This window comes from Varanus komodoensis, unplaced genomic scaffold, assembly GCF_004798865.1.
Source record: "Varanus komodoensis strain SLA01 unplaced genomic scaffold, ASM479886v1 scaffold17, whole genome shotgun sequence".
Classification (NCBI taxonomy): domain Eukaryota; kingdom Metazoa; phylum Chordata; class Lepidosauria; order Squamata; family Varanidae; genus Varanus; species Varanus komodoensis.
This window is the reverse complement of record NW_025335505.1, coordinates 21,195,227-21,221,526: the sequence shown is the minus strand read 5'-3', so window position 1 is coordinate 21,221,526 and position 26,300 is coordinate 21,195,227. Positions and strand designations below refer to the sequence as shown.

Genomic DNA, 26,300 nt, shown 5'->3' with positions numbered 1-26,300 from the left:
GCAGGCGAATGCAGGAACCCCTTTGGAAGTGCAAAGTATCCTGCAGTCCTCAGGTGCTCCCTGAAGGCCTGAGGGTTGCTTCTCCTAAGTGGCAAAAGCTTTTTGTGGGTCCACAAATTACAAAGAAATGGAGTGGTGCCCTCAAACCCATAACAGATATTCTCTCTTTCAGTTAGATAAACTACACACAGTAAAATTGACATTGCAGTTACAAATCAAGCTTGTGGACTCATGGATGGAGCAGCTGAACAAATATGGATTGTATTGTATATGCTCTTTTGTTTTTCTAGGGCTTTTCTATTGCTACCTTTCAATTAACTCTGAGCCTTTGTTACAGGGATCTAATTAATTCAAAATGAATATTGGAAGGAAAAAGTGGAAACAAGAAAACCAGAAGGACAAATGCATCCTTATTTTCTGTTACCATTTGGGCTGAAGAGGTCAGCAAAGAGGTGTTCTAATGGTAGCTGTATTGTTAAGAGCCAGACTACTGTATTGTAATCTTACATTACACAACACTGGATTTTTGCTCATTAGAACTTATTGCCTCACACGGATCATCATTACCATCTTTGGCTAGGTAAAGAGGTCTGCCTTTCGCTCTTTTTTCAAGGAGAGGCAATTTCAAAGATGACATTTGCCTGGAAAGTGGGTTGAAAATACAAGGAATAAATAATACAGTTATACGCAGAATAACGATATGAGAAATAATGCTCTCTGTGATGCCTTTTAACTTGGAAAGATTATTGCACACACCTTCCTTTGAAATGCCAGCGTTCACATATTAAGTAGGTAGGTGGTGATGAGAAATTGGCAGTTTGCTATCTTTCCTCTTTCAGCTTATGAAAGTAACGATCAGCGCTAGTATGTAGGGGCAGAATTGTGTGGCTTTGGTGGTGACCCCGAACCTTAAAACCATAGTTCAGGAGAGTGTGAGCACAGGACTTGTGGTTATGCAACAATCAAAAGTCCGTCTTATTCAGTCGGCCAAAAAGAAGAAATTTCATGCAAGAGTCAAAGCCCATCGTTCTCTCTGCCAGGAATGTGGTTGTGAATCGGTCCTACTACTGAATCGTGGAAAGTCAAGTGCTGCCAGCTATTTTGCTGCTCTGTTTTCTTTAGCATACGAGCTCTTCTAAAGTCCCTTTTTTATTGACTGGCTTCTGGGTTTCAACCTGTCCCTGCTCCCCAGATGTTGTTGCTGGACTACAAATCCAGTCCTCCTGACAATGTGGAGGTGAAGTCTGGGGCTGGTGGGGGTTGTAGTCCAACACATCAGGAGGGCATCCGGGTGACGTAGGAAGGGCTTGCACAGCTCCCTAGACGATATTCCACAAAAGTCTTTGATAGTTCCCTTTGCACCGATTTATTTACAAGGCGAAGTCGGCTCCAGAGTCTCTCCCCTGGAAGATCACCTCGCCCTCTGTCCTGGCGGGCGAGAGGAAACCTGGATCGGATGCAGGGCGGCTCGGGCAGGGGCAGGGGCAGCGCCAGCCTCGCCTCGCCTCGCCTCGCCGCCTGGCTCGCTCCCACTTTCCCTCCGGGCAGCAGCAGGTGGGCGCCCGGGAGGCGGCGCGGGGCGTGTCTCCGGCTCCGCCGCCGCCTGAAAACCCGCCCGCCGCTCGGGGTCAGCAGCCAGAGCAGCCTGGAGCGAGCGGCCCCGCGCCCGACCCAACCCGACTCTGCCGCTGGGAACCGCTCCGTCCGCTGCGCGGAACAGCACCATGGACAGCGACTCTTTGCAGGGCTTGGACGCGGCGGGCTTTCTGCGCCTCTGGCAGCGCTTCGACGCCGACGGTGAGCGCGCCCCGATCCGGGACGGGGAGGAGGTTTCGCTGCCGGCACCGCCCTCCCCGAGCCGGCGCCCTCCGGAAGTTTTGGACCGCAACTCCGTTGGCGAAGCTGGCTGGCGCTGAGGGGAGTTGAAGCCCAAATCGTCTGAAGGGCTCCAAGTTGGAAGCCGGCGGGAGACTCCGCTGTAAGGGGCTCGTGTGGAACGTGGGAATGCTCCTTGGTGGGAGTTTACCTTCTGTTTTGGAAGCCAGTATTTGCCTTGGTGCCGTCCAGCACAGCCGTCTCCCACCTGGCGCCTCCTAGAAGTGCCGGGCTACATCCAGCCAGAAGCTGGGAGCTGGAGCCCGGTGCATCGGGATGGCTGGGCTAGGGGAACCTTCTCTGGTATCTTTTCATGCTGTGTGAAGTTGGTCCCCCAACTTCATACGGCCATGATCTTTGCATTCCTGCTATCACCTTGAAGGTCTTTGGCTTGTAGCTTTTGCTAGTTCCACAACTTGGCATTAGGGCTGTTGTCAGTCTGAGCCACGTAGGCAACAATTACACACTTTTCCTGGGATATAAATCCCATGGAACTTGCTGATTCCTGCCTGTGTGAACCTGTTAATTTACTGGTTAAAATAAGGATGATTGTATCTCAGAACTGAAGCTAGTTTATAGATTGTGGTGGTGACTGAATTGCCAATGTGCACGATGTTTTACAGAATAACAGAAGCGAAAGTACAAGTCCCTGCTCTAAATTGTCTCCCCTGGTTAAATATCATTTTACATTGTAAAATATCTGAATGCACTATTATTTATCAGATAAATGCTTAACTTAACACATACTTAGATTTCAGTCAGACCTACTTATTCTAAATTATTTTTTTTAAAAAAATCTTCAATTAGTGCATTCTCCCATTCACACCTCCTCTCTTCGTTCACTTGCTTCAAACTTGCGAAAAAAATCTTTTCAAAATCTTCACTCTGGAATGTGCTTGCATCTTGCATCCACTTTCTTCCATGTGTGTATCAATACCATTATTGATATAGACTGCTCTGTATAAGCATAGAATTTAAATAACGGATACAATTTCACTCATGTCAAAAAGGAAGCTTCTTGAAAATTTGGCCCCATTTATTTATTTGAAGAAGACCCAAATAAATTAATAGTATTATTCTTTTTTCAAAAAAGTCTAGTAATATGAAAACCAAACAACATATTACTTATGCATGCCAGTTTCATTAAATGTATTTTAACTTTTCAGCAATAAAGATGACATTCAGATTTATAACATGCTCATGCTGTGCATAATTGGTTGGGTTGAGGGTCAATGTTCAATGTATTAACACTATCTTTAGTGATATATATTCTAATTAATTTTAGACAATGGTTACATAGAAGGGAAGGAGCTTGATAACTTTTTCCATCATCTGCTAAAGACATTGAGCAGTGAAGTAAGTACTACATTCTATTATCTGCATGTGGAGCCAAGCATGAAGTGCACATAATTCCTAGCTGGATGGGGTGAACCTTTGGCAAATAGGTGCTGAACACAATTTCCACTCCTCACTCCAGCAGCTGGAAATGTGTGCCCTGCAGGCTGAATTTACTCCCTCCTTCTGTGCCAAGCAGCTGAAAGGCAGATTACTAGTTTTAAAGGACTCCCTGGGCATTGCCTTGGCTACCTGATACCTCCTTGTTTGGATCCTGATGGGTGTTTGACCACATTTGTCACCCTGGCCACTTATTTCCCTGGCAGTTCCTAAAGCAAACAATGCTGCTGTTTACTGAAAGCAAAAACTCCACTTAGGTTCTTTTTGCAACAGGTGTACCAACCTCATGATTGCAGGTTTCCAAACTTGCCACCCACTCAGAGGTCATAATTTTGGCATAAAGCAGAACTGTTTTCTTAGCAAACTGCCCCCCTCTTCCATGTTCAGTTAGAGTTACACTCCAAGCGGTTTGCATACATATTAGGTTGGATACATTAGAGGAAGAACAGAAGGGTGTGTGTGTGTTTTTGCTTGCTGATTCTTTTTGCAGATGCACTATTCCACTTTCCAGAATCAATTAGCATGGGGCTTTCTCCAGAGTTAATTTACACTTGCTTAGGAAAATGGATCTGTTTAAAAAGAGCTGTAAGACTAACTGTAGCATCAGCTGCATGACCAATTATTTGCATATCATCGTCTATTTCATTTAAGCTGACATATTGCCTGATTATTTTTGCCTGCTGTTTAAAGCAGTAAAAAAGAGCACACAGCCTCAGCAAGTGGCTCCTTTGCCTATTCTCTGCTATCAGAAATATGACAATCTGGTGCTGTCCGGATGTTTGGACGCAACTTCCATCACCTCCAACCACAAGCAAGTTAGGTTAGATTAACACTAGATCCCATCAAAGAAGGCAGCTTCCCTGTACCTTGTGCCCACCAGGTGTGCTCGGTGTCACTCTCACAAAGGCAGTGTTGTGGCCGGAGTCTTCCCCCAGCTCTTCTGAAATCCTGGTTTCCACCAAACACTTCCTATCAAAATCCAAGTCTGCAAAGACCTCGGGCTTGATGGTACGGACTCATTGTTTTCCACAGCGGTCATTTTCTACAGTGACAATGACATTCTGTTTAAAGAACTAAACACAGGGAGGGAAACAGCGGACTTCCAACCTGGCTCTTGTAATGCTCATGGCTTATTTGCAGCAAAATTTGGGGATGGGAATTGCACTGAACCCTTCACTCATGTCCTAGTCTTCCCCTACAAGTGTCCCTGCTCCAGCCAGTTTTACATATTAATACCAGTAGTAAGCCTGGCTGGAGAAAATACGGTCGTAGAGCACAATTTTGCAATGTGATAGTTTCCAGGGGAGATGTGGCTGATGCAGAAGTTAGCCCCCTTCACTCACACCTGCCCACAAAGCCTTGCCGGTGAGCGCCACCCTGTCCCCCAGATATCTTGGCACCCTCGCTATGCCTGTGGTGTCAGTCAGCTACGTCTCTGCGTGCATTTAATGTACACTTCTGCAGTTTTGCTGTATTGTAGGCCATAAAGATGGAATAATTCTGTAAGGTCATAGAGGTGAAAAATGGTGAGTTAGCCAATATATTAATTTCACAGTGACTTTTTCAACATATGGATTTATCAGATGAAATGAGCATGCTTACTTAGCAATTAAAGCAGTGGTAGCAGAAGGAGTTATTTCCGTGGTTTGAAAATCTGGAGTGCAAAATATAGTATTACGGGCTCTGGAAGTTGTCTGTTGAATAGCAAACCATTTCATAATGATTGTTTTTAACCTCTATGCTCCCCGTTGTTATTTCTCCCTAATGACCATTGTAAGTCTGCGTGTTTTCCCCCCTGCAGCTACTCTGATGCGCTCTTATCTAACATTAAATGCAAGAAACACAACCCCAGCTGGAAAAACAATAGAATGGCAGGATCCAGCAGGCATGCAAAAATAGGGAGAGGGAGGAGTAAACTCTGGCAGAGGAAATACAGATTCAGGGTTTGCTTTCAGATGAGGTTGGTGTACTACAGAATCCTGGGCTTAATTTTTGTGTGTGTCCAAAAGGAGAACTGAGAATTATGTGCATGACATTTGCAGGGGGATAATCAGAGTAGGGATTTGGAAATGTCTCTTTTCACTGTGGAAATGGGAGCTCAGTTTGAAAAAAAAAATCATTAGATGTCCTTCAGGGTAGCTGCGGATGTCAGGGATGCATAATGGTGTGAATCAGGAACAGTGAGTTGAATTCTGAGCACTTCCAACTTCCAGTAGTGTAAAACTGTGAGTAAGATGAAGCATGCCTTAATCATAGTGACCACTGGCTGTTGCTACAGGACAGGGACTGATGGCTTAAGTTCACAACTTAATTTCAGATTTAATGGAGAGCATAATTTAATATTTCTCCTCACTGATTTCCCATTAAAGCAAGAGTTCACAAAGCTTCACATAATAAAAGCGCTTGTACAAACCTCAAGCAGACATTTTTTGTTGTGTGTCTGCTACTTAGAATTCAGGAGCTTTAAATTTAAGAAGCTTAACTTTAAAAGATGAAGATTGCTACTGAAAGGGAGCAGAATGCATAACTTTCTAGTCTTTTCCTCTTTTGTTATGCAATTTTCAGTATTTTAGAGAGTGAATTTATGAACCCTAGGTATCATGTGAGCCATTTGATACTTTGGATTCTGAGATCTGAGGTCAGAAACAGCTCTGACTTTGGAGTTGGAAAGCCACACTCTGATCTCACACGCCTGTGTCCCGTCACAGTTGGTGGGGAAAGAATTGCACTCGCTGCCTATCCAGGATTGGTAATCAGACTTTGGAGGGAGATGAAGGGGGCTCTCTGGTTAGCAGGAAGGAGAAAAGACTGCAGAGACCAGTGTATGATAATTCCCATGATCTCTGCAGCCTTCTTGCCTCCCCTTCCAAACTGCTCCAGCCAGATAGCCAAGAGCAGCCATTTAGCAAACTTGTAGAGTGGGAGAATACTTCCGCTGCAGGTCTTGCGTGGCTGAACTTAAAGAGACACGACATAATGTATTATACCCAGAAAATTGGTTTCATCCGTAACTATAAGGTCACTCTGTTGCTTTTCATAACACAGAGCACCATAACTGAAGAAAAGGTTGAGAGGGTGAAAAAGCGATTTATGTCCATATATGATGTGACTGCGGATGGACGCTTACAGATACAAGAGGTACTTGCTATTTTTTCTTTTGAACTTCTGGAGAAATGATCTTAGGTAATTGAAGGATGCTTCCTGCACTACCATGGCCGGGCAACAAAGACTATTAGGCTATGTGGTGTCAAACCAACTGTCCAAACATCCTTTGAACAAAGCACCTTGACCTGATTTGGATCAGTTGCTGCAGCTGCTTTGCAATTTCTCCTTCTGCCCTGCCTCATCCCTAACCCTATAGCTGTGATATAGCTGTGTACCTTTTACTCCAAAACCATAGATGAATTGAGAAGCGTGCTTAGGTTACAAACATGTATTCACTAACTTGATATTACTATTATTTTAGCTTGCAAATATGATCTTGCCAGAGGATGAGAACTTTCTCCTGCTTTTCCGAAGAGAAACACCTCTGGACAACAGTGTGGAGTTTATGCGGGTGGGTGTGATTTCCTGTTGCATTTGGCAGAATTTCTAGACAGTATATGTTGTTGATTGATATATTTGGCACACATCAAAGTCTAAGCTGCATTTGTTGAAGGCCTGGTCAAACCTAAATGGATATAAAGCCACCTAGGGAGGCCTTTTGGCAGTTATAGGAGGCCTAGAAATATGTGAGTGAGCGAGTGAGTGAAGCAAGAGATGGAGGATCTGACTTTTAGAGCAAAAAGGGCGAACAGGTGAAGGAGACCTTGGCCTCACCTCCCTACGCTCATTGCCTTGTTTCCTCCTTGCTCTTTTTCCCCAGCTGTGCTCACTGCCAGTTTTACCATTTTCAAGGAGAAAGCTCCAGAGGTTTTTGGGCAGCAGGCAAGTAAGCTATGGAAGGGGAAGGTAGCATTTCCATGCACACACACATGCACACTGCATTTGCTCTAAAAATTGTCCCCACCTCCTGCTTTATGTATATTTGCACCAATAGCATCCTTTCTACCTATCTGCCCTGAAGCACAGTGCCTTAGTTTGCACATCCAGTACAATCCAGTACAGAACGTTTCTGCCATGAGGAAGGGACAGCAACTTGCCTTAGGTGTTTCAGTGGGAGCTGTTATGAGCTGCTAACTAAATTCAAGAATATAATTATGAGCTAGCATTTTAAAAGAAGCTCAGAGATATGCTGTCTGATGTTATTATACCTTTGCACTTTGGAACCTTGGAAATATAACACTTGGTACTTAAAAGGCTAGACCAGGGGTCGGCAACCCGCGGCTCCGGAGCCGCACGTGGCTCTTGAACCCCTCTGCTGCAGCTCCATCAGTCAAAATGCGCGCCAGCACAGCTGCTGATCTGCTCGAAGCTCCACTCAGGAACCCAGCATTAGCTAGTTAAGTAAATCTAAGTAAATTGCTACATTCCTCTGCTAAACAAGCTTCATGCAGGCTCTCATGTTACATGAAACTGCTGAAAAGATTCTCTTTGTCCCAATGTAATCTCCTTCATCTGAATGTTAAAAGCTGAGCTTGGGACCTGTCACATTTCACAGCACTTGACTGTTTGTAATCAGTCACTAAACACACCTATATCTCGGGCACAGCCTGCTGATCTGCAGATCCCTGCTGATTTACTGAGCTCCCCCACCCTATAGGCCAACCATGGATAAATCTAAGAAAAGAAAAGTTTCTGAAGAAAACCAAACGTTTAATGGTACATGGGTAGATTCACTTGCTCTTACTGCTGACGAACTTCCGGAGTTTGCTGTTTAATGCATGCAGCCCTTTAGCACTGACTTTGACTCTGCAGGAAGCTGTGCTCCTATTCAAAATATATGAAAGGAGTCCTACTAGTTTATAATGTAAGATTAAAAATAACAGTTTTTAGTGACTGAACAAGAGCTGCAGCTAAATCATAATGAAGATATACATAGCATTAAGGTAAAAAAAACCGATATATGCAGTATTGCCTTCATTTTAGATGTCAAAAGGCTTTTGTGGCTCCCGGTGTTTTCTTTTGTGTGGGAAATGGGTCCAAATGGCTCTTTGAGTGTTAAAGGTTGCCAACCCCTGGGCTAGACATATGGGAGGGTGATATATGCATGTAGCTAACTACCTTCTTCCCAGGTATTGTCCCAGAATGCTCCCTCCCATCTTTCCAGTCCAATATACAACTGGATTGACTTGCCTGCAGCAATGGGAGGGAGAGCAGGGAATCTGTTAGTACAGCCTAGGATAGATGGGGTGGAAAATAGTTATCCAGATGTTCAGGACTTCAATGTCCAGCACACTTACTTATTAGAGTAAGAATTATTGTGATTGCAGCATGGTGAGTAAGTCTATCATTTCAAAGTGCCACTTGGGAACCTAGAGTGGTTGTCTGCCACTGGCTTTGCTTTGTTTTACCTGGAGGAGAATTTATGTGATGCAAAAGAAGAGGGAGATAGCCAGCAATGCTGGCTGCAGCCAGAACCATGTGGGGAATTGGAGACTTTGACTGACAGCCTTCCCATGGAACACTCAGGAAAGCAACCTGGCCCACCCCCCTTGAGCCATTCTGCTCTTCCTGAAATGCAGGAATCAGAGCCTGAAACAATTCACCCCTCTGACTAGCATTGATTCAGACTCAAGCAAAACAAACTCAAATGAAGGCACAGCACCGCATGAGAACTCCCTTAAAAGCAATGTGCTGTCTGAATAATCAGCTGTGCTGATTTTCCAGCAATTATAAATTAGTCCAGATGACACCAGTTTGCTGTTGCAAACAACAGTATTTCCACTCTGTGCTTCACCTTCCTGTACTGGACCTGGCAGGTTCCTAGACCTTCTGTTGTGCACCCGAACCACTCTCCTGGACATCTCTGACTGACCTAGATATTTGATATGATGGACCTTATGCATTGAACTCTGGACTGCTTTGATCTCACTTATCATTTATTTTTTTAATTAAGCGAAAAGTCCCCAGAATAACTCTGGCCTGGTTTTTTCCTGTGCTATTCCTGAAATATTTCAGCCATAACTAAGGGTCCCTGCTGGCCTTGGAGCAGGATGACACAGTGAACTCAGCTAGAGCAGCAAGGGTGTGTTGCTGCTGTTGCCATGTGGCTTGATGGGAACAGTGTGCCAAGTTTGGATGACACTCCAACCTGTTGTTGTCCCAACAGCCCCTAGAACAAGTCTTGGCTGGCAAAATGACTTGCTGTCCAAAAACAAGTCACCCTGTAGGGCGTCATCCAAGTTCATAAGAATGAACAACTCACCATGGCTGCTTACCCATGATGGGTTCTCGTGTAGTCCAAGTGCAGTTGTTAGCATATGTTAGTTGTAGCCTATTTACAATATAATAATTTATGCAAACTTCTGATATCCAGAAACGTCTTATGTTCTAAAACACATTCTTAAATAATGTTGTCGTACATGCACTTTTAAAATACGTATTTAAAATGATAATGTTCATATTTAAACATGATAACATTTACCATGTTTTTGCCTGCAGATTTGGCGACAATATGATGCTGATAGCAGTGGTTTTATTTCAGCTACTGAACTCAGAGTAAGTGCACTAAAGAGTCTTGTTTTGCTTTATCTAGATGCCTTCCTTCAGTCAGTAGTTACCCTTTGATCACATTTCATATGGCTGACGTGAATAGCTAAAAATAGAGCATGTATCACCGAAAAAGAGGACCAAAATGTATATCTATGTACAGATGCAGATTTAGAAACAAATATTAGCGTTTTAATAGAAAAACAGTGCGGAGGACCTGCGTGTGGAAGAGGGTGCCCTTTGTGCCTGGCTCAGTCTGCATTCTGGGTTCCACGGATGGGCAGCCTCCAGGCCCAGCTGCTCCTTCTGATGGATCTTCTTCTTTGGACTGGGCAGTCCTTTAGACAGAGGACCTTTTCAAACTAGAGGCCAATCCTCTGTTAAAAAAAGATGCATGCCTATCTTAAAAATATATTTAAATACTTTTGAACAAATGTTTTAGCTACTCATGAACCACATATGTGGGACCTTTAAGCTAGGCCTTGATTTAGCTTATTATTTCCAAAAATGAATCTGAAATAGTAAAACTGTTTTTCTTTCCTGTTGACAGGACTTTCTGCAAGATCTTTTTCGACAACATGGAAAAGCCATTTCTAAGGCAAAGCTGCAGGAGTACACTGACACTATGGTAAGCAGTGGATCTATAGTACCTGTTCCTTGCATTATTACACTAATTTCTAGACATTCTAGCCAGTATAAAGGTCTGTTGTATGGGAAGAATCTATATAGCAAAGGATAAGTATGAGATATCGAGCGTTTTTGTTGTGCTTATTTATCATTTATTTAAAAATATTTTAGGCTGCCTTTGAAAGTAGGAACCTCTCAAGGTAGCATTCAAGCTAAAAATCATACAACATAATGCAAAACAAATTCAATAAAATTTGGTAAATAAACATTTAAGAAAATTTCTATGAAAACAGATGTATCAGCAATGAACCCTGTAACTCAAGGACTACAGAAATGTCAGTGAAAACAGATGAGTCTTCAGATCCTACTTGAAGACCTGCAAAGAAGGGACCTGATGAACCCTTAATGAAAGCCACTTCTAGAAGTGTAGAGTTGCAACTGAAAAGGTGTGCTTCCTTGTACTCACCAGTCTAACTGCCCCTGTTAGCAGACAGGTGAGAAGGGCCTCCACAGATGACCTCAGAATCTATTCATGCTGGTACAGGAGAAGGTGGTTCTTCAGGTAACTTGGGCCCAAGCCAGTTAAGGCTTTAAAGATCAGACTTTAGATTGGACTCAGAAATTTATTTATATATTTTATTTATTTATTAAAACATTTCTATGCCACCCCTTGCCAAGGCCTCGGGGCGGCTTACAACATCGAATACAAAATACATTAAAACAATGACAATTAAAATATATACAGTAAAATAAAATAAGCCGCCCTGGAAATGCGCTGACTGGCACCATATTGGTGTCACATGAACAGACCACCCAGCTGTCATCAATATCTTGGGAACTGTATTACGTTTCCTTGAATTTGCCACATCATATTTAAAGGCAGTCCACATAAAGTATGTTAATGTAGCCCACCTTGGACATCATCAAAGCATGCATAACCAAGGCAAGTTCCTGTTTCTCCAGAGGGAATCCCAGCTGGTTTTCCTGCCTAGCCTCTTGTCCAATGCTGCCACTTGAGTTTCAGCAGTTAGCATCAAGTCCAGCAACACCGCCAAACTGTGTAGTTGCTTGTCTCGAAGGAGTGCAGTCTAATTTAAGACCAAATGTATTCTACTGTTCAGATGGTCAGATTTAACTTCATCTTGCCTGACTTAAGGTTCAGGCTGTTTTCTCTCATCCATCCCAAACTTCTCCTGACACTACTCTTTCAGCCTCCCTAAGCAACACTAGTTGGAAATGAGTGGCAGAGTTCAAGATCATCTTCATACTGATGGCACTATAGCTCAGACTTCCAAATGACTTCCTCCAGCAGTTTCATGTAAATATTGAAATGCATGGGGGACAAGACGGAAGCCTAAAGTACTCCATTGGCCAATGACCGTAGATGGAGCAGAAGTTCCTCCCACCATGACCTTTTGAGACTATTTCAGGAAGAACCAGAACCACCATGATACAATGGATCATATATTCTTCAGTAGGGATGTGCCAATGCCACAAAATCTGTTTGTTTTGTGAATTGTTAGGCAACTTTTCAGTCCATTGTGTGCACATTAGCAGAATTGGACTTTGTGAAAATACACTTAGGTGCATTTGTGCAAATTTACACTGTTGAAAACGTGAAAATTCTGCCAAAATATACAAATCTCTCCACAATGTGTATTTTTAGGCTCCAGCCTGTGGGGGAAATGCATAGTTTTGGTCTACTTTACATATTTTTGTGAATAATAATTAAAAACAGGTTTGCAAATCAGCAGAATCTGCACAACCTGAGAAAAGCTAGAAGTTCTTAGATGTTCAAATGTATCTGAGTCTGTTGCAGATTTTTCTGGCAATCCCAATTATAAAATTTCATTCAGTGTCCATGGTATCAAGGAAGCATGATGCCAGGAGTGCTCCTTTGCAAGTCCCCAACCATTATGAGCCAAATTAATAGGGAGCTGAAAGTAAATCCATTGATCAACCAGTCTGATGTAGGTGAAAATTTCTTCCTAAACCTCATTTGCCAGGTACCCTTAACCCTAACACAGAAGGAAAAAAAAAATCATTCTTGAAATCTTAGGGCTAGTCTGCTAAATCCCACCCCCTCCCTCCAGCTGTGAGTATCTCTAAGCACTTGGAGAAGGGGGACAGTATATTGCATTTTAAAAGGCTACTGGTCCTATGCAATAGCCTTCAAAATGTATCTCCTTTACCTGGAAATTTAATTTATTTAAGGAAGTATGGTTTTGCTAACTATTCTAACAGGTCTCCTCTATTGACCATGTGGCAATGTAACTCTATAATTGCTACCTCCTTTCATTTGGCCTCCTAATTTTACAACTGTTTTGAATGACTCCCATTTAAACAAATTAGATTGTCTGTCCTTAGTAAATTTTGTGTGTGTGTGGAAGGGAGGGAGGGAAAACATTCTGCAATCTACAAAGCTACATTTTGTCAATGCCACATGCAAGGAAAAGCTCATTACTGGTTTATTCATCTGCAAATCACATTACTGAAGCTGCCAAAATAATGACATCCGGACTAAGGTTATTATTATTCATTGGCTAGAATTGAGGGTCATGATAATATCAGTCAGGCTGTCAGCAATGGGCTTTCATTTGAGCGACACAATATGCTTCTATTGAATGAAGCAGCACCTTTGTCTACCAAACAACAGACGGTTCAGGGCATATGAAAAATCCATGTGCTATGTTTCTATGGAGCTTTTGCTTGGATTAACTCTCTGCTTCCTAAATCTTGTGAGTGTTGCTGTCTCTGTCTGTCCAAACGCTTGATGGTTAATTTTGTTTACTGGATGGAGCTGTTGCATGTAAAACAGGTTCAGATTAAGCCATGCAAATAGTTTGGTATTCAGATTCTAACCGCAGTGGTATGGGATGGAAGATACTACATGGAAGCAACTCCCATGCTACTGGCTTGAATGGGATTCCTGAGTGGGGCATGGGGAGAAACCTGTGGAAAAAGTATGGAAATGGTGCTGTGGAAACTGTAGGGGGGAGGGGGGAGGAGTAGTCTGCTTGAATCTGGCTGATCCGAATGTAACACTACATCATTGCCTAGTTGTACAAGAACAACCCTAGCCAATATCCTCCGTGCAATCCTCCAGCATAGGTGGGAGACATTCAGAAGCGTTTGCTTTCGATTTAGATTAGCCACAGCTTATTGTTCCATCCCAGATCAGACCAACTGTGGTTAATCTTTAATATGGTTGGTGAAAACAAGCCAGCTTCAGACAGTAATGTATTTAGAGCTGGCATGTATCACTAACCACAGTTTAGATTAACAAGTTTGTCAAATGATACACGAAACTGCGGTTAATGAAGGATGGAAATAGAAGCTTCCAGGGTTTGTATCCACTTATGTTCTAGGACTGTATTTGTAACTGCAGCAAATACCCCATTCATCTCCAGTGCACACCAAAACTTGTGGCGCTGCCTTGGAATGTCTAGCTCTTGAGGAAGTAGGAAATGCATGACCCTGATCTATGAATGGTGCTAACACAGTGGAGCTGATGCTTAAAAATTGGAAGAGGGGGAGGTTAGTCCTCTTCGGAAATATTAAATGCATTCATATTTCCCCCATCCACACACCCCTTGCAGGATTTTCAGAGCTTCATCACTAAGCATTCATAAAAGGAAAGTTAACCACTAGCCTCCTGCTGAATATTTTAGAACTACAGCCAAGCTGTGCTCTACCCCAAATCATCTTCATGCACTTAAAAAATTAAATCCTGTTTCTCAACACTCTTTTTGCATGAATTATTCATCGTTCTGCTCCATTCAACCTCTTTCCTCATCCACCTCTAGTCTCCTTTCTGACAAATGATGGCCATTTTCTTGCACCCTACAACAGAATTGTAGCAAAGAAAGGATGGGGGACTGAACAGGGAGGAAAATTAACCCAGAGGGGGAACCATCAGAATATAGCTAAGCAAAGTCTGAAAAATTTGCAGAGAGAGGAGAAAGTCCCTTATATTCATTAGGATGCCTGTCCTGATGCTAAGCCTGAAACATATTCTGCAGAGGCAAAGCTTTTTACCAGTGCCAAACACACTCATGAGACTTGACAAGATGTAATGCTCCCTTAAACTGCATATCTGAAGAAAGTGAGCACAAAAGACTTCCTCTGTTGGCCAATATCTTCTGAAGAGACTTGAAGAAGAATTGGTCCTGTGTCAGACCTCAGGCTCTGGGTCAAATTTGGCCCATCCCTGGTTCCAGTCCAGAAGGCCACATCCCTGCCTCCTTGTCTCACCCCTTTCCCCCCAAGTTTAGATGCTTCTCCCAGGGCTTAGCTACTAGCAGTAATGCTCTGACCCAAAACAGACTATTAATTTTGAGCCAGAACCTTTTACCTTCAGACCTTCTCACTCCTGGAATAACTTCTCCAAAATCGAATTTAGCCTTTGGGCTTAAAAGAGATTTGATAGTTCTGCTGTAGACATTTGTGGACATGGTTGCGTGAGGGTTGTCTCACCCTCAGCCAACCCCTGCTGCCCAGGTTTTCATGACCTGGCAACCTGAGGTAAGGTGGGCACTTGGCTCAACACAACAGCCCCTACAGGTATATGAAGCCTTGGTGAGATCTTGAGTTGCGCATACAAAGCCATCGCTCTAAAAGATGTCAGAGAGCATTTCATGTAACACTGTTCAAATGGGACTGGTCCCATCCTACCTAAATGGCATATAACAAACCCACCCATAAGCATGTCAACATTAATCTATTTTGGAATTTCACATACATCAGATGTAGATGATTCTCATTTATGTATTGCCATAGGATTGAGTGGCTTACATACAAAATAATTCTTATGTTTATCTACCTCCATGTTTAACCTGTTCTTTTCTCTGATTTCTGAAAAGACAATGCAAAAGACTGCTTCAGTGGAGTATTTAAGGAGAAAATTTGAGGACAGATCATTTTAAAGATAATTTGGGAAGAAGGAAACGTATTACATCTTTGCACACCTATTCAGGCATATGGGGAGTCATAAAGCAACTTTTCAAAGCTGCTGGGTTGCACTGGCCAAATGTCCCCAGGAGAAATATGGGAAGGGCTCATCATTGCACCTCCGGCACAACCGCTCTCATGACTCACAACAGCATGGGAAGTATCACTCTGAAGAATACAAGTGGGTTGCACGCTCAGTTTCTCTGCCACCACTCCTAACAGTAACCATTTTACAAAGGCCTCCTCTCTGCTTTTTAGATGAAGCTCTTTGACAAAAATAAAGATGGACGGCTGGATCTGAACGACCTGGCAAGGTAGGCATCATCCACTTCATGATGGGTTTATTGAATGTGCAGTAGCTTCGACAGGCGTAACTTTCCTCACTATTTCATCTCCATGCCCTAAAAGAGACACCTGTGGATTTTCTGCCTATCATGCAGCTGCTAAAGCCTCAGAACCGAGACAGAAGTTCTAAGCCTTTAGCAGCTAAGGTGTCACAAGCTGCTGCTGCTACAAATGACAACCCACACGTCATACTCCTCCATTCTTGTGAGATCAGTCAAGCAGAGCAGTCTGTCTCGGTGGAGCAGATAATATCTGAGAAGATAATGAATCAGCTCTTTCTGTGTAGGATTCTGGCTCTTCAGGAAAATTTTCTGCTTCAGTTTAAACTGGATGTAAGTACAATCATTTTCAGTGGCATTAATTCCCATTTTACCCTCATTTCTGTAATTTTCCTTTTTTTTTTTTAAAGAAAATCCTTATTGCTCTCTCTTCTTCCCTTCCATTCAGGCTTGTAGTTCAGAAGAAAGGAGGAGAGATTTTGAGAAAATCTTTGCACACTACGATGTTGTAAGTTTACCGCACCCCGGGGTCAATTTTCTTCCCTTGGAGAGGTGGCTAGCATGGTTGTTTCAGCACTGCTGGTGAGTGGAAGAAAGCAGATAAGAGTGCAGATTCCCAGTCCCAGAGTCACAGCTCTGTCTCCAGATTCAGTTCTGGGACTCTGAATTGTCCCATGGCTCCCCAGACACTGGCTGGTGGGCTGTAGGGTCACTCACTCAGTGACGCTGCATTAGCTTTGCCCTACTGGTGGGAATTCACTAATGTTTATGCTCATGTTCCTTGCATGCTACAGTAATACATTGTAAGGGCTCGGCTGGTTTCAAGTCAAGAAGAGGAGCTTCTAAATCACCCACAGATCACCTCTCAACCACCCCAACTGAGGCACAGACACTGGTTCAATATTACACTACCCTTACATGGTAGAAGGTGGTCATGTTTTGTTTTTGAGATATTACATTTCCAACTATTTCTTTGTTAAACTGGACAATGGTCCTGCACGCTGTTTCTGACATAAAGCTCCTTGGAAGCTTCTGACATTCTTCAGGCCTGACCCTGAACAAAATGGGGTTCCAGGTGCCCCCTCTTTCATCCTTTTAATGTTTGGATTCCTTACTTGGTAGAAGCACATTTCTTCTCTCCGATAGACAAGCAGTGTGTGTGGTTCATTCCTAACATACAAGATGAAAAAGATGCACTTTTGGATCCAATCTCTATCTCATGAGATACACACATATATTTTGTCAAATGCACATTGATGCTATACATTTTATAGCAAATAAGACCAAAAACATAGTTCAGAGCTGGATATGCAAGTCACTGTCAGCTATTTACAAATGAAGATTAATTGTTTGTATTACTTCTGTCAGCTGTTGAGTACTTGAGTAGATAACCTAGCAGTAGTGCCCCAACTCAGAAACCTGCTCCCTAGAGAGGTGTGCCTGGTACTGACGCTTTATTCATTTCGATGCCAGGCCAAATCCTTTTTAATTTCCCTATATTTTAAGGTTTGATGTTATTTTTATTATTGGTTTTATTGCATATTTATATTCTATATGTGCTGCTTATTGTATCACTGTCCTGAGACCCTTGGTATTGGATGGGATATAAATGTTTTGAATAAATAAATAAATAAAATAAACATGACAAGAGTTCTCTGAAGCTGCCTGTCACCAGAATCGCCCGTCTGTAAATGTCTCACTCATCCCAGGGTGTTTATCCCCAGAATCTTTGATAGAACTTAGAGGCACACATTTATGCCAAATGGAAAGTTTTCATCAAGAATGAATTGATTTTATCCTATGATTTAACAGACAATAGTTAAGTTGTTCCAGAAATATTTCGGAGATTTCATGCTAATTGGTCTTTTACATTACTAGACTGTATCAATTAAATTTTGCATAACTTTGACATGATTAGCAACTGAGAACGTTTAAGGTTAGATGTTGTGATGTCTTTAGGTCTTCCCTCATTTGGTTTATTTCCAGTATATTTTAATACATATGCAAAGACTGATATACTTGCTACTGTCTCATTCCATGGGATGCAAAGAAGCTGTTGCTACAAGCACTCATCTCACAACATATTAGTTGCCACTTGTGTCACACCACTTGTGAATCCACCCGTTATAGCAGGGGTTACAAGAACAAGAGGACAGTTGTCACACTTCTGTTAATGTTTGAATCAGTTCTGATGTCCATTTTCAAGGCAGATACCATGAGAAAGCCTTAGTATGAAGACACAAATTACCCAGTTGCTCCCACTGGTGCTGAACCTCAGGCCTTCCAAGCTTTCCTGAGCAGCCCCAGCCACTCTTGGAACAAAGCCTTAATTTCTCAACAATTGAATTTGCCCCTCAGTCTGAAAGAGGTTCAACACTCCCAGCACATAGCTTGTGAGGCTAACGTTAATATCGCCAGAAAGGAAACACACAGAAACTGTAGGGATGCGGAATATACAAACATGTATAATTTTGTGTGTATTCCAGAGCAAGACAGGAGCACTTGAAGGCCCAGAGGTGGATGGCTTTGTGAAAGATATGATGGAACTTGTAAAGGTGACTTCCTAGTGATTTTATGTTTTCCTCCATAGCTTGTTACCAACATTTCTTTAAAATCATAGAGTTTGAAGATACCACCTAGTACACCTTACTGGTAATTCCTTGGTTCAGTAGCTTAAAAGCGTTAAGTCATAAAAACAAATAACTGAGTTTAAGTCTGTTGTGGTTTGAGAGTTTTTAATTGCTTGGAATCTATCCTCTTCATTGCCCTTTTTATCATAATTTTATGGGCAGGGGTGGTTTTAATATTTGTTGTTGGTTTTGTCTTGGCTTTATTCAAAGCCATTTAAAATATATATTTATGTTTTGAATGTATTGCATAGCACCCAGAGAACTTGGGTGGTTGCAAAGTACAGTAAATATATATATTAATAATTCACATAAATATTAGAAATATAGCTACTGAGTAAAAATAAATATTTCATCTTCTAAATATATGCCTCTCTCTCTCTCTCTCTCCTCACTTTTAGCCCAGTATCAGTGGAACAGACCTGGACAAGTTCCGCCAGATCCTGCTTCACCATTGTGATATGAACAAGGATGGAAAAATTCAAAAATCTGAACTTGCCTTGTGTCTGGGAATTAAAATTACCCCATAGGTCTGCATGTGCTCCCCCTGTGGTTTGCCAGTTCTGGTCTTTTGTGAGAGACTGTGGTATTGGGTAGAACATTTGTAGCGCTCTGTTTGTTGCAATCTCTGTTTTGCTGAACCTAAAAGATAGGGGCGCCTCACAGTGGATATAAATATTCATTTACAAGGATGCAGCCAAATGGAAACCGGATGATGATGAGCAGTGGCTAGTTTCACATCGTCCAAGCAATGATATTACCAATGTGATTTCTAGCCAGTCCATCAGAAGGGTAGCAGGACTGGTCCTACATAATGTTACACTTGATTATATGGCACCCCCTAGGCTAGATCTCTAGTGCTAGTGCCTCTTTATTCTTTCTCAGTGCTCCATGTTTGTGACAACTGTGCAATGTATGAAGCTGACAGTATGTGTTTAAGGTGCACAAGTGTTATGGTATTGGAAGCATTATGGTACTGGAAGCTGCTCGATGTATTTGCATAAGAATAAAAGCAGCAGTTTAGAAAACAGAGTACAGCTGCTGTCTGTATTCACTTACCATATGTAACACTGCACAGACTCGTGACTGTACTGTACTAAGCTGATTTGGTATCTTTCTCTCTTTCATGGAACATAGCAAGTGGCAAAGAATAATATCACTGGAAACAGCAGAGAGAGTGCTGGACAGAAACATCAAGAAGTGTTCCTCTCCTCAGAATGGAGCGTTTCCTGATCCAAAGAAGCTCTTTGGCAGTGGTCTGCTCTTACTGCCGTTCCATTCCAGTTCTTTTCCTTGTGTTGCATGTGGAATCTGTCTGTCTATGGACACATCAATCCATCAGTTAGCTTTTGACAACACTCTCCTCTGAGTCTGTCCAAGTCTCTTCACATCTGGTCTTTCGATCCAGAATATGTCAGAAAGAAATTTCTCCTTAATGCACCCCATTTTTCACTACCGTGGGACTTCTAAGTCTCTTTCTCTTTGGCAATACTACCTCTGTCATGGATAGGCACCGTTGTATATAATGTAAACCAAATACACTTATTATGTACAGTTCATTTCAGGAAAGGTTCCTGCTTCTGGTGCAGGTGAACCAAAGCTTCGCCTCAGGGCTTGAGACTCTTGGGCAGCATACTCATTCTTTGCTACACCTCCTAGTAGCCAAAGCTCTCTAGGAGATTTACCAAGATAAAAACCATTTACATAGAAACAAATGCAAAGAGGGACATGTTTAAAATACCATTAAACCAACAATAAGGAAGATTTGGAAGATCTGATCAAAACCACATGGGTGCTGTTAAATGCATAAGGGAAGAGAAAGGCACCTGGCACCAACAAGATAATAATGTTGGTGTCTCTTCAGGGAGATGGGTCCATAACTGGGGTTCACCAAGGAGAAGACCCACACCTTAATGGCCACCTTGAAGCCTCCCTTGGAGGAGGCTCCTGGAAGAGGGCATTAGATGATGACATCGCATATGGTTAGGTTCATGACAGGAGGGATCCTGCTATTGCAGTCCATCAAAAATACCACATTGAGTTGGACTCAGAAACATACAATTGTCCAGTGCAAGCCAGCCAGAACAGTGTTATATGCTCAAATCTGATCACGGTTATTGGTGTAGCTACCGTGTCTTGCAGGAGCTGCAGCTTCTGAACCATCTTTAATGGCAGACCCATGGCACTAAGCTAAGCTGGAGGTTACCAGACATAGAAAACTGGTAACCTCCAGTTTTCCAACCTCCAACTGGTAACTGGTCAGGTTGTCCTTTTCCAGGTAAGAGCAGAGATAGCAGGAGGCAGTCCATGCCACTGAGGCTACCTGTGCAACTCAGCACTTTGGGAAGCAGGGAGGTGATGGATTCTACAGCAGGCATTTTCACCAGCCTCGTAATCCCTGCTGGCCAATGCCTCTCTCTCTGTCTCTCTGTCTCTCTCTCTCTCTCTCTCCCCCCCCTCCCCCAAAGTCCTGGAAGAAAACTTTGAAAAGGCACAGAGCTGGTTGCATGCCAATGCATGCCAGCCCACCTTCATGAAATGAAGCTTCTTGTTAGTAGCAAAAATCTTAACCAAGAAACAATTTCTTGGCAGAAATGGATTTCTGTCTGTTACAAACAGGGCTAGGAGCAAACGGAATGCCCAGTGGAATACATAAGCAGAGGCCTCTGTTGGTTTGGCCAGCTATAGCAAAAGGCCACCATAACTTGAACAATGGGAAAGATTTTGTTTTGTGCCTTCTTTTCATATTATGATGTGCTGTTTCTGCCTCTCTAAAGCCAGCTGTACCTTTTCTCCACCTTCAATGAGCTTTCATTGTGAGCCAAGCGTACTGGCTTCCATCCAGGTAAAATTAAGCATTGTTCATTTAAACACTTTAATGGGACTCAAATATGCTTTGCTTCCTTTATATTGCATGCAGTCTGACAGTATTTTTGTGTAATGCTGTTAGAATAGAAGCAGTGCCAGCAAGAGAACTTTTTCTGAGCAGCCCTCCCTAACCTACTCCCCTTCAGATGTATTAGAGGACAATTGCCAAGAACGCCAGCCAGTGATGATAGAAGTGGTAGTTCAGCAACAGAGGATGGGCAAATCCTTTACTTCCTGGGGGGATCTGGGAAGGCTCGAAAAGGCACCGCAAGCTATTCCTTCGAAGGGGGCAAGTGACACCGCATGTGCAAGTCACAGGGAAAGAAGCCGTTGTGGTGGACAAGGCAGGCAGAGGGAGCTGGAAAGCAACTGAGGCATCTCCACGTTTCTGCTTTTTTGCTGAAGCCCAGATAAGAGGCATCCTCTTCCCCACCAGCCTTCTGGAGCTGCTCCTCCTGGCTCCAGAACAGGCCCACAAGTTTAGTGCACCCTGACTGGGGCAAAAGTGTAATGCAGGAAGTGCTGTGATATACCTGTTCTGAAGAAATACAGGATTTAATGGCAGAAATAGTGCGAGGAGGACGGGTTGTGGTCAGCATCAATGCCATAAACAGGTCTCATGATTACCCTGAGTCTAAGAATCTTACAAAGCCAAGCCGGTGCTTTGGTAGCATAAGACTTGCCCTAAAGGGCAAAAGCAGCCCTTTAAGGGTACAGTTCCTACCTTAACCAGAGGTCAGTCCAGGAGTGTGGCCCACCCACCCATTTTAGGAAGGGGGCAGCCTAGATTCTGGCTTGTCTCTGCAAGAAAAATCAAGTTGTCAATGCACATTGCGCTTACAAGTCTTTCATTTTCCTTGAGGCGCTCTTTTCTCTCAGGAGGGCTTTAAGCATGTTTGGACTGGCCAGTTTAGCTCTTTAGCCATGCTAGCTGGGGGTGATGGGAATCACTGCCCAGTACATCTGGAGGGGTGGACTGGAGGGCTGGGCTGGGCAGGGCAGGCAAATCCAGGTTCCAAATTTCACCATCCCTCCAGCTTGAAAGCTGATTGCACAAGCCCCGAGACTGGACACTGTGCTTCAGCTTAATGTACCACAATTGCTTTGTGTTGCTGGCAGGAAGGGTGAGAAGCAAATGGAAACGATAAATATAATGTTTTCATCTCTCAGAAAATAGTGGTCACATATCAATTATTTCAGCCTACATCCGCAGGAGAGTCAGTAAAGTTTTGAAAGTTGGGTTCTCATTTTTAAAATGTGTGAAAACTGCCTCCAGCTATAAAATAACTGAATGTCAAAACACCTCACCAGGCAGAAATAGGAGCAGAATGTCAGGAAGAAAGGGGGAAGATTTGCAGTGGGATATATTAATAGCTTTTTAAAGATTGGTAGGACTTTAAATAGCACAATAATAACTGTGGCAATGTTACTAATAGAGACCATTCACCTTTTTCAGTTTTGAATAGCAAGGATGTTGTGCTTTTGACATGCATACCTAACATATACCTACTTAGTATGTTGAAGCTGCAATCCTATAACTGGGACCAGAAAGTCTGAACATACAACTCCAGTTCTAGCCTATCTGCATGCTTCTGAGCTCAATTCAAGGTGCTGGTTTTAACCTATAAAGTCCTGTACAGCTTAGGTCCACTCTCCTGATCTGAAATGCCAGGCAGCTATGATCCTTCTCCAAGGGAGAGTTAGAGGGTAGCAACAGGGGCAGGGCCTGATTAGTGATTGCCCCCTGCAGAAACTTGTCTGGCCTCAATGCGATCATCTTTTCTGTTTCAGCTCAAGGTTACCCTCTGCTGCCAAGTTCTGAATTAATGGAATTAAATGGTAAATGAAGGAGCATCTACAGCGGCTGTCTTTCTAACATGTCTAGTTGAAAAACTGGACATGTTAGTTGTTTGAAATGTTTTAATTTTATATACTGATATTTTAAGTGGCATTTCATTATCTGTATTGGTGTTTGTCATGACTTGTTGTGAACTGCCTGGAGAGATTCAGCAGTAGAGAAATCAAATCAGATCAATCATATTGGCATTTACCTGAGAATAAGTCCAATTGAACTCAATATGGCTTGCTTCAGAAGAGACATACATAGATAGGATTGCGCTGCAACAAATTAATCCTGTTTTGCTCATTTTTTTCTGCAAAAAAGAAACAAAAAAGGAAATTATCCTGATTTCCTGATTTTACAAAATTGTGGTGCAGAAAGGAAATTTAGCAAGAAACCTTGGAATATGAAGAGGTCTCTTTTGTTCTTTGGTGGATGAGAGTCTTTAAAAAATGAAATTAGAGCCCCTGTTTGACACAGTGGCTTTTTTTGTTTGCAAGTTTTTCTGAGGCTACACACAAGTTTATCTTGCTATGCAGAAAAGTACCAAAATGCAGAATGCTTTTTGTATATTGAACTGTGTGTTCCAATCCCCCCCCCCTTTTTCTGCATTGCCTTCAAAAGTCTCCAAGTGAGTTCTCATGGCAACATAGCTACCAATTGTAAAACCAAGCCAAAGCAAGCTGGAATGCTGCTTTGGCTCTTCTCCCCAACATATCAACGTATTCATCCCCTTCACCATCAAGAGCCAAAACGTCATCATCAGCTGCAGGTGCAGAAGCAGCTACGCCAGAAACATGTGATGGCATGGACCTAGCAGCCTGGCACAGAGTTGTCCCCAGCCCCAGATTCTGATTAACTGTTGCAAATGACAAGATTTCTTCACTAGTCTGGCCAGCCAGCCTATAAGCACAGCATCTGCCCTTGCCCATTCAAAAATCAGCAGCATGGAAGGACATGGAGCACCCTGCCCCTTGGCAGGCTATGGGGCTCTTGGATCAAGCAAGCACTGACCAAAGCCATACGTGAAGCAGATGGACCAGCACAATGTACAAACATCAGCCAGGTTAGACAAGGGACTGAGGCATATCTGGGTGCCTAAGCCTTGGGTATGCGATAGAAACCCGTATTTGGGAGGGAGCAGGAATTTATTATGATCTCTTGGTACATTGCAAAATACATTTGTTTGTATTGCCTAGAGAAGGGACAGCATGCTTGATGTATGCAAAGCTCTTTCAAAATCATACCTTGTCATGAATTACTCCAACCTACATTTGTAGACCTTTTTCTGCTTCTCCATTGGGCCATTTTAACACCCCACCAGCAGTATTAACAGACCCAAAAGACCCTGATCCTAATCCTAGAGTGCTGAAGTTGCCAAGTACATCTTTTGATGACTTTAATAGCAGTTTCTTCCTTAGGTCTTCTGAACGGGGTAGAATGGCCTGCCACCCCTAATCTTAGGTGAGGGTGATGATGTCGTCTAGGTCTTTTCTGAGCAAAGAAACAATAGAAACTGCCTCAGGAGTGAGGGATTCCCATCAAGCATGCCAGCATTCACAGTTTTTCAATATTCAAGTCATGTCTTGTCAGGTCACCAGAACGTTGGAAGTGAGGATTCTGTGAGAGTTAAACAATCTTCACACAGTCTGAGAGAGGCCCTGGGGCACGTGAAGGTTGATTAACCCTCAAACAACCCCTGCCACCCAGGTTCAGCTGATGCAACAAGCCATGGCTTGAATATCCCAAAAGTTTGCTGACATAAAATAGATAGAACAACTTTTATTTTATTTTATTTAAAATATTTATATGCCACCTGCTCCACCTACAGCATCCCTAGGCAGCTCAACTTGAGCACAAAATGTTGGCATAGGTTCAGAGGTGATACAGGAATGTAGACTTTTCTTTCCCTCCCTCCCTCCCTCATCAACTTTCATGCTCTTGCTGGCTGCACAACAAGGATTTATCCTATAGAAAAATGCCAAACTTTGGCATCAGTTCAGAGGGGAGATGAGAAAGTGGAATTTGTGTGTGTCAACTATGATTCTGCATTTGATGTGTCAGTATATAGTTGTGTGTGACAGCACAAAGCTCAGGATTGGAGGCAAAAAACAGTGCAAAACTGTCCCACTGCTTGGGGGAGACACTAGTTAGGGCGGGAGCTTGTAGCTAATGGAGCCAAATAAAGCAGAAGGCTGTTCATTGCCGCTCACTTAAACAAAACGAAACGAAACGAAACAAAAAGCTGAACCTGTTTTGTTCTAAATCTTCAAAGTGGGCTCCAAAGTGAGCCATCCAAAAACTGATCTCCTGCCAAGCAGCATTTTATTGCAGAAGGCAATGTATTCCACACCGCAGAGAAACTCTTATTCTTCCAAAGCTGATGACAAGCCCCCAGGCATGTCAGCAAGTCTTTGCTACGGCCAGAGCTACTTTGGCAATTCTATCCCCATGAGCAGAGACGCAGCCTGCTAGTTTCAGTCCATTATGTGATTTAGGCAGCCACTCTAAAATGGTGGTTTGTTTTTTTTTCCCATCTAGTAGGACTACAGCCGCTCAATCACCCAATATTTTTAGGCATCATGTTTCATTTTCAGAAAACATAAGTACTTTTCCAGCCATAATTCCTGGAGCCAGGGTGGTACATAGTGGTATTAGCCTGCTTATGGCATGATACAGAAATCTTTTCTTGTTTTCAGTCCATTGCAGTGCTTTCTGGATAAGGCAATTTTGCTAAAGCAGTGCTATGCCATTCGCAGTGTGTGAGAAAGATCCCAGGGCAAAATGTGTGTGTATTCCCTGTTCTTCCCTACACAGCTCTATTTATTATAAAGGAAAAGAGGTTCTTGCAATGCCCAGCCTTGGAGACCTACAAGCATCCTATGCATGGTGAAAGAAGCTAAGATTATTTTTGCCTCCCTGCATTTTCTGCTGGTCAGAAAAAGATCATTTAACTCGAGCATCTCAGAGATAAGGAGGCTGGAGTGACTCTGGAGCAACAAGAAGTAATAGTTCTCCTATAATCTTCACTAGTCAGACTTCATCTGTATACTGTGCCCAGCTCTGGGCACTAAGTTTTAGGAAAGATGCAGAAAAAATAGAAAAGCTCCAGAGGAGGGCAAC

The 26,300-nt window shown here is 42.8% G+C and overlaps 1 protein-coding gene across 1 annotated transcript; it reads left to right on the top strand.

Annotated features, from left to right (window-relative positions):
• Positions 1-1,724: 1,724 nt before the first annotated feature.
• Positions 1,725-18,999, top strand: SCGN (secretagogin, EF-hand calcium binding protein). The gene is made up of 11 exons (XM_044426576.1): positions 1,725-1,797; positions 3,161-3,231; positions 6,376-6,468; positions 6,797-6,886; positions 9,874-9,930; positions 10,472-10,549; positions 15,757-15,812; positions 16,130-16,175; positions 16,291-16,350; positions 18,329-18,397; positions 18,871-18,999. Exons 1-11 carry the CDS (start codon positions 1,725-1,727, stop codon positions 18,997-18,999), a joined length of 822 nt encoding a protein of 273 aa, XP_044282511.1.
• Positions 19,000-26,300: the final 7,301 nt, after the last annotated feature.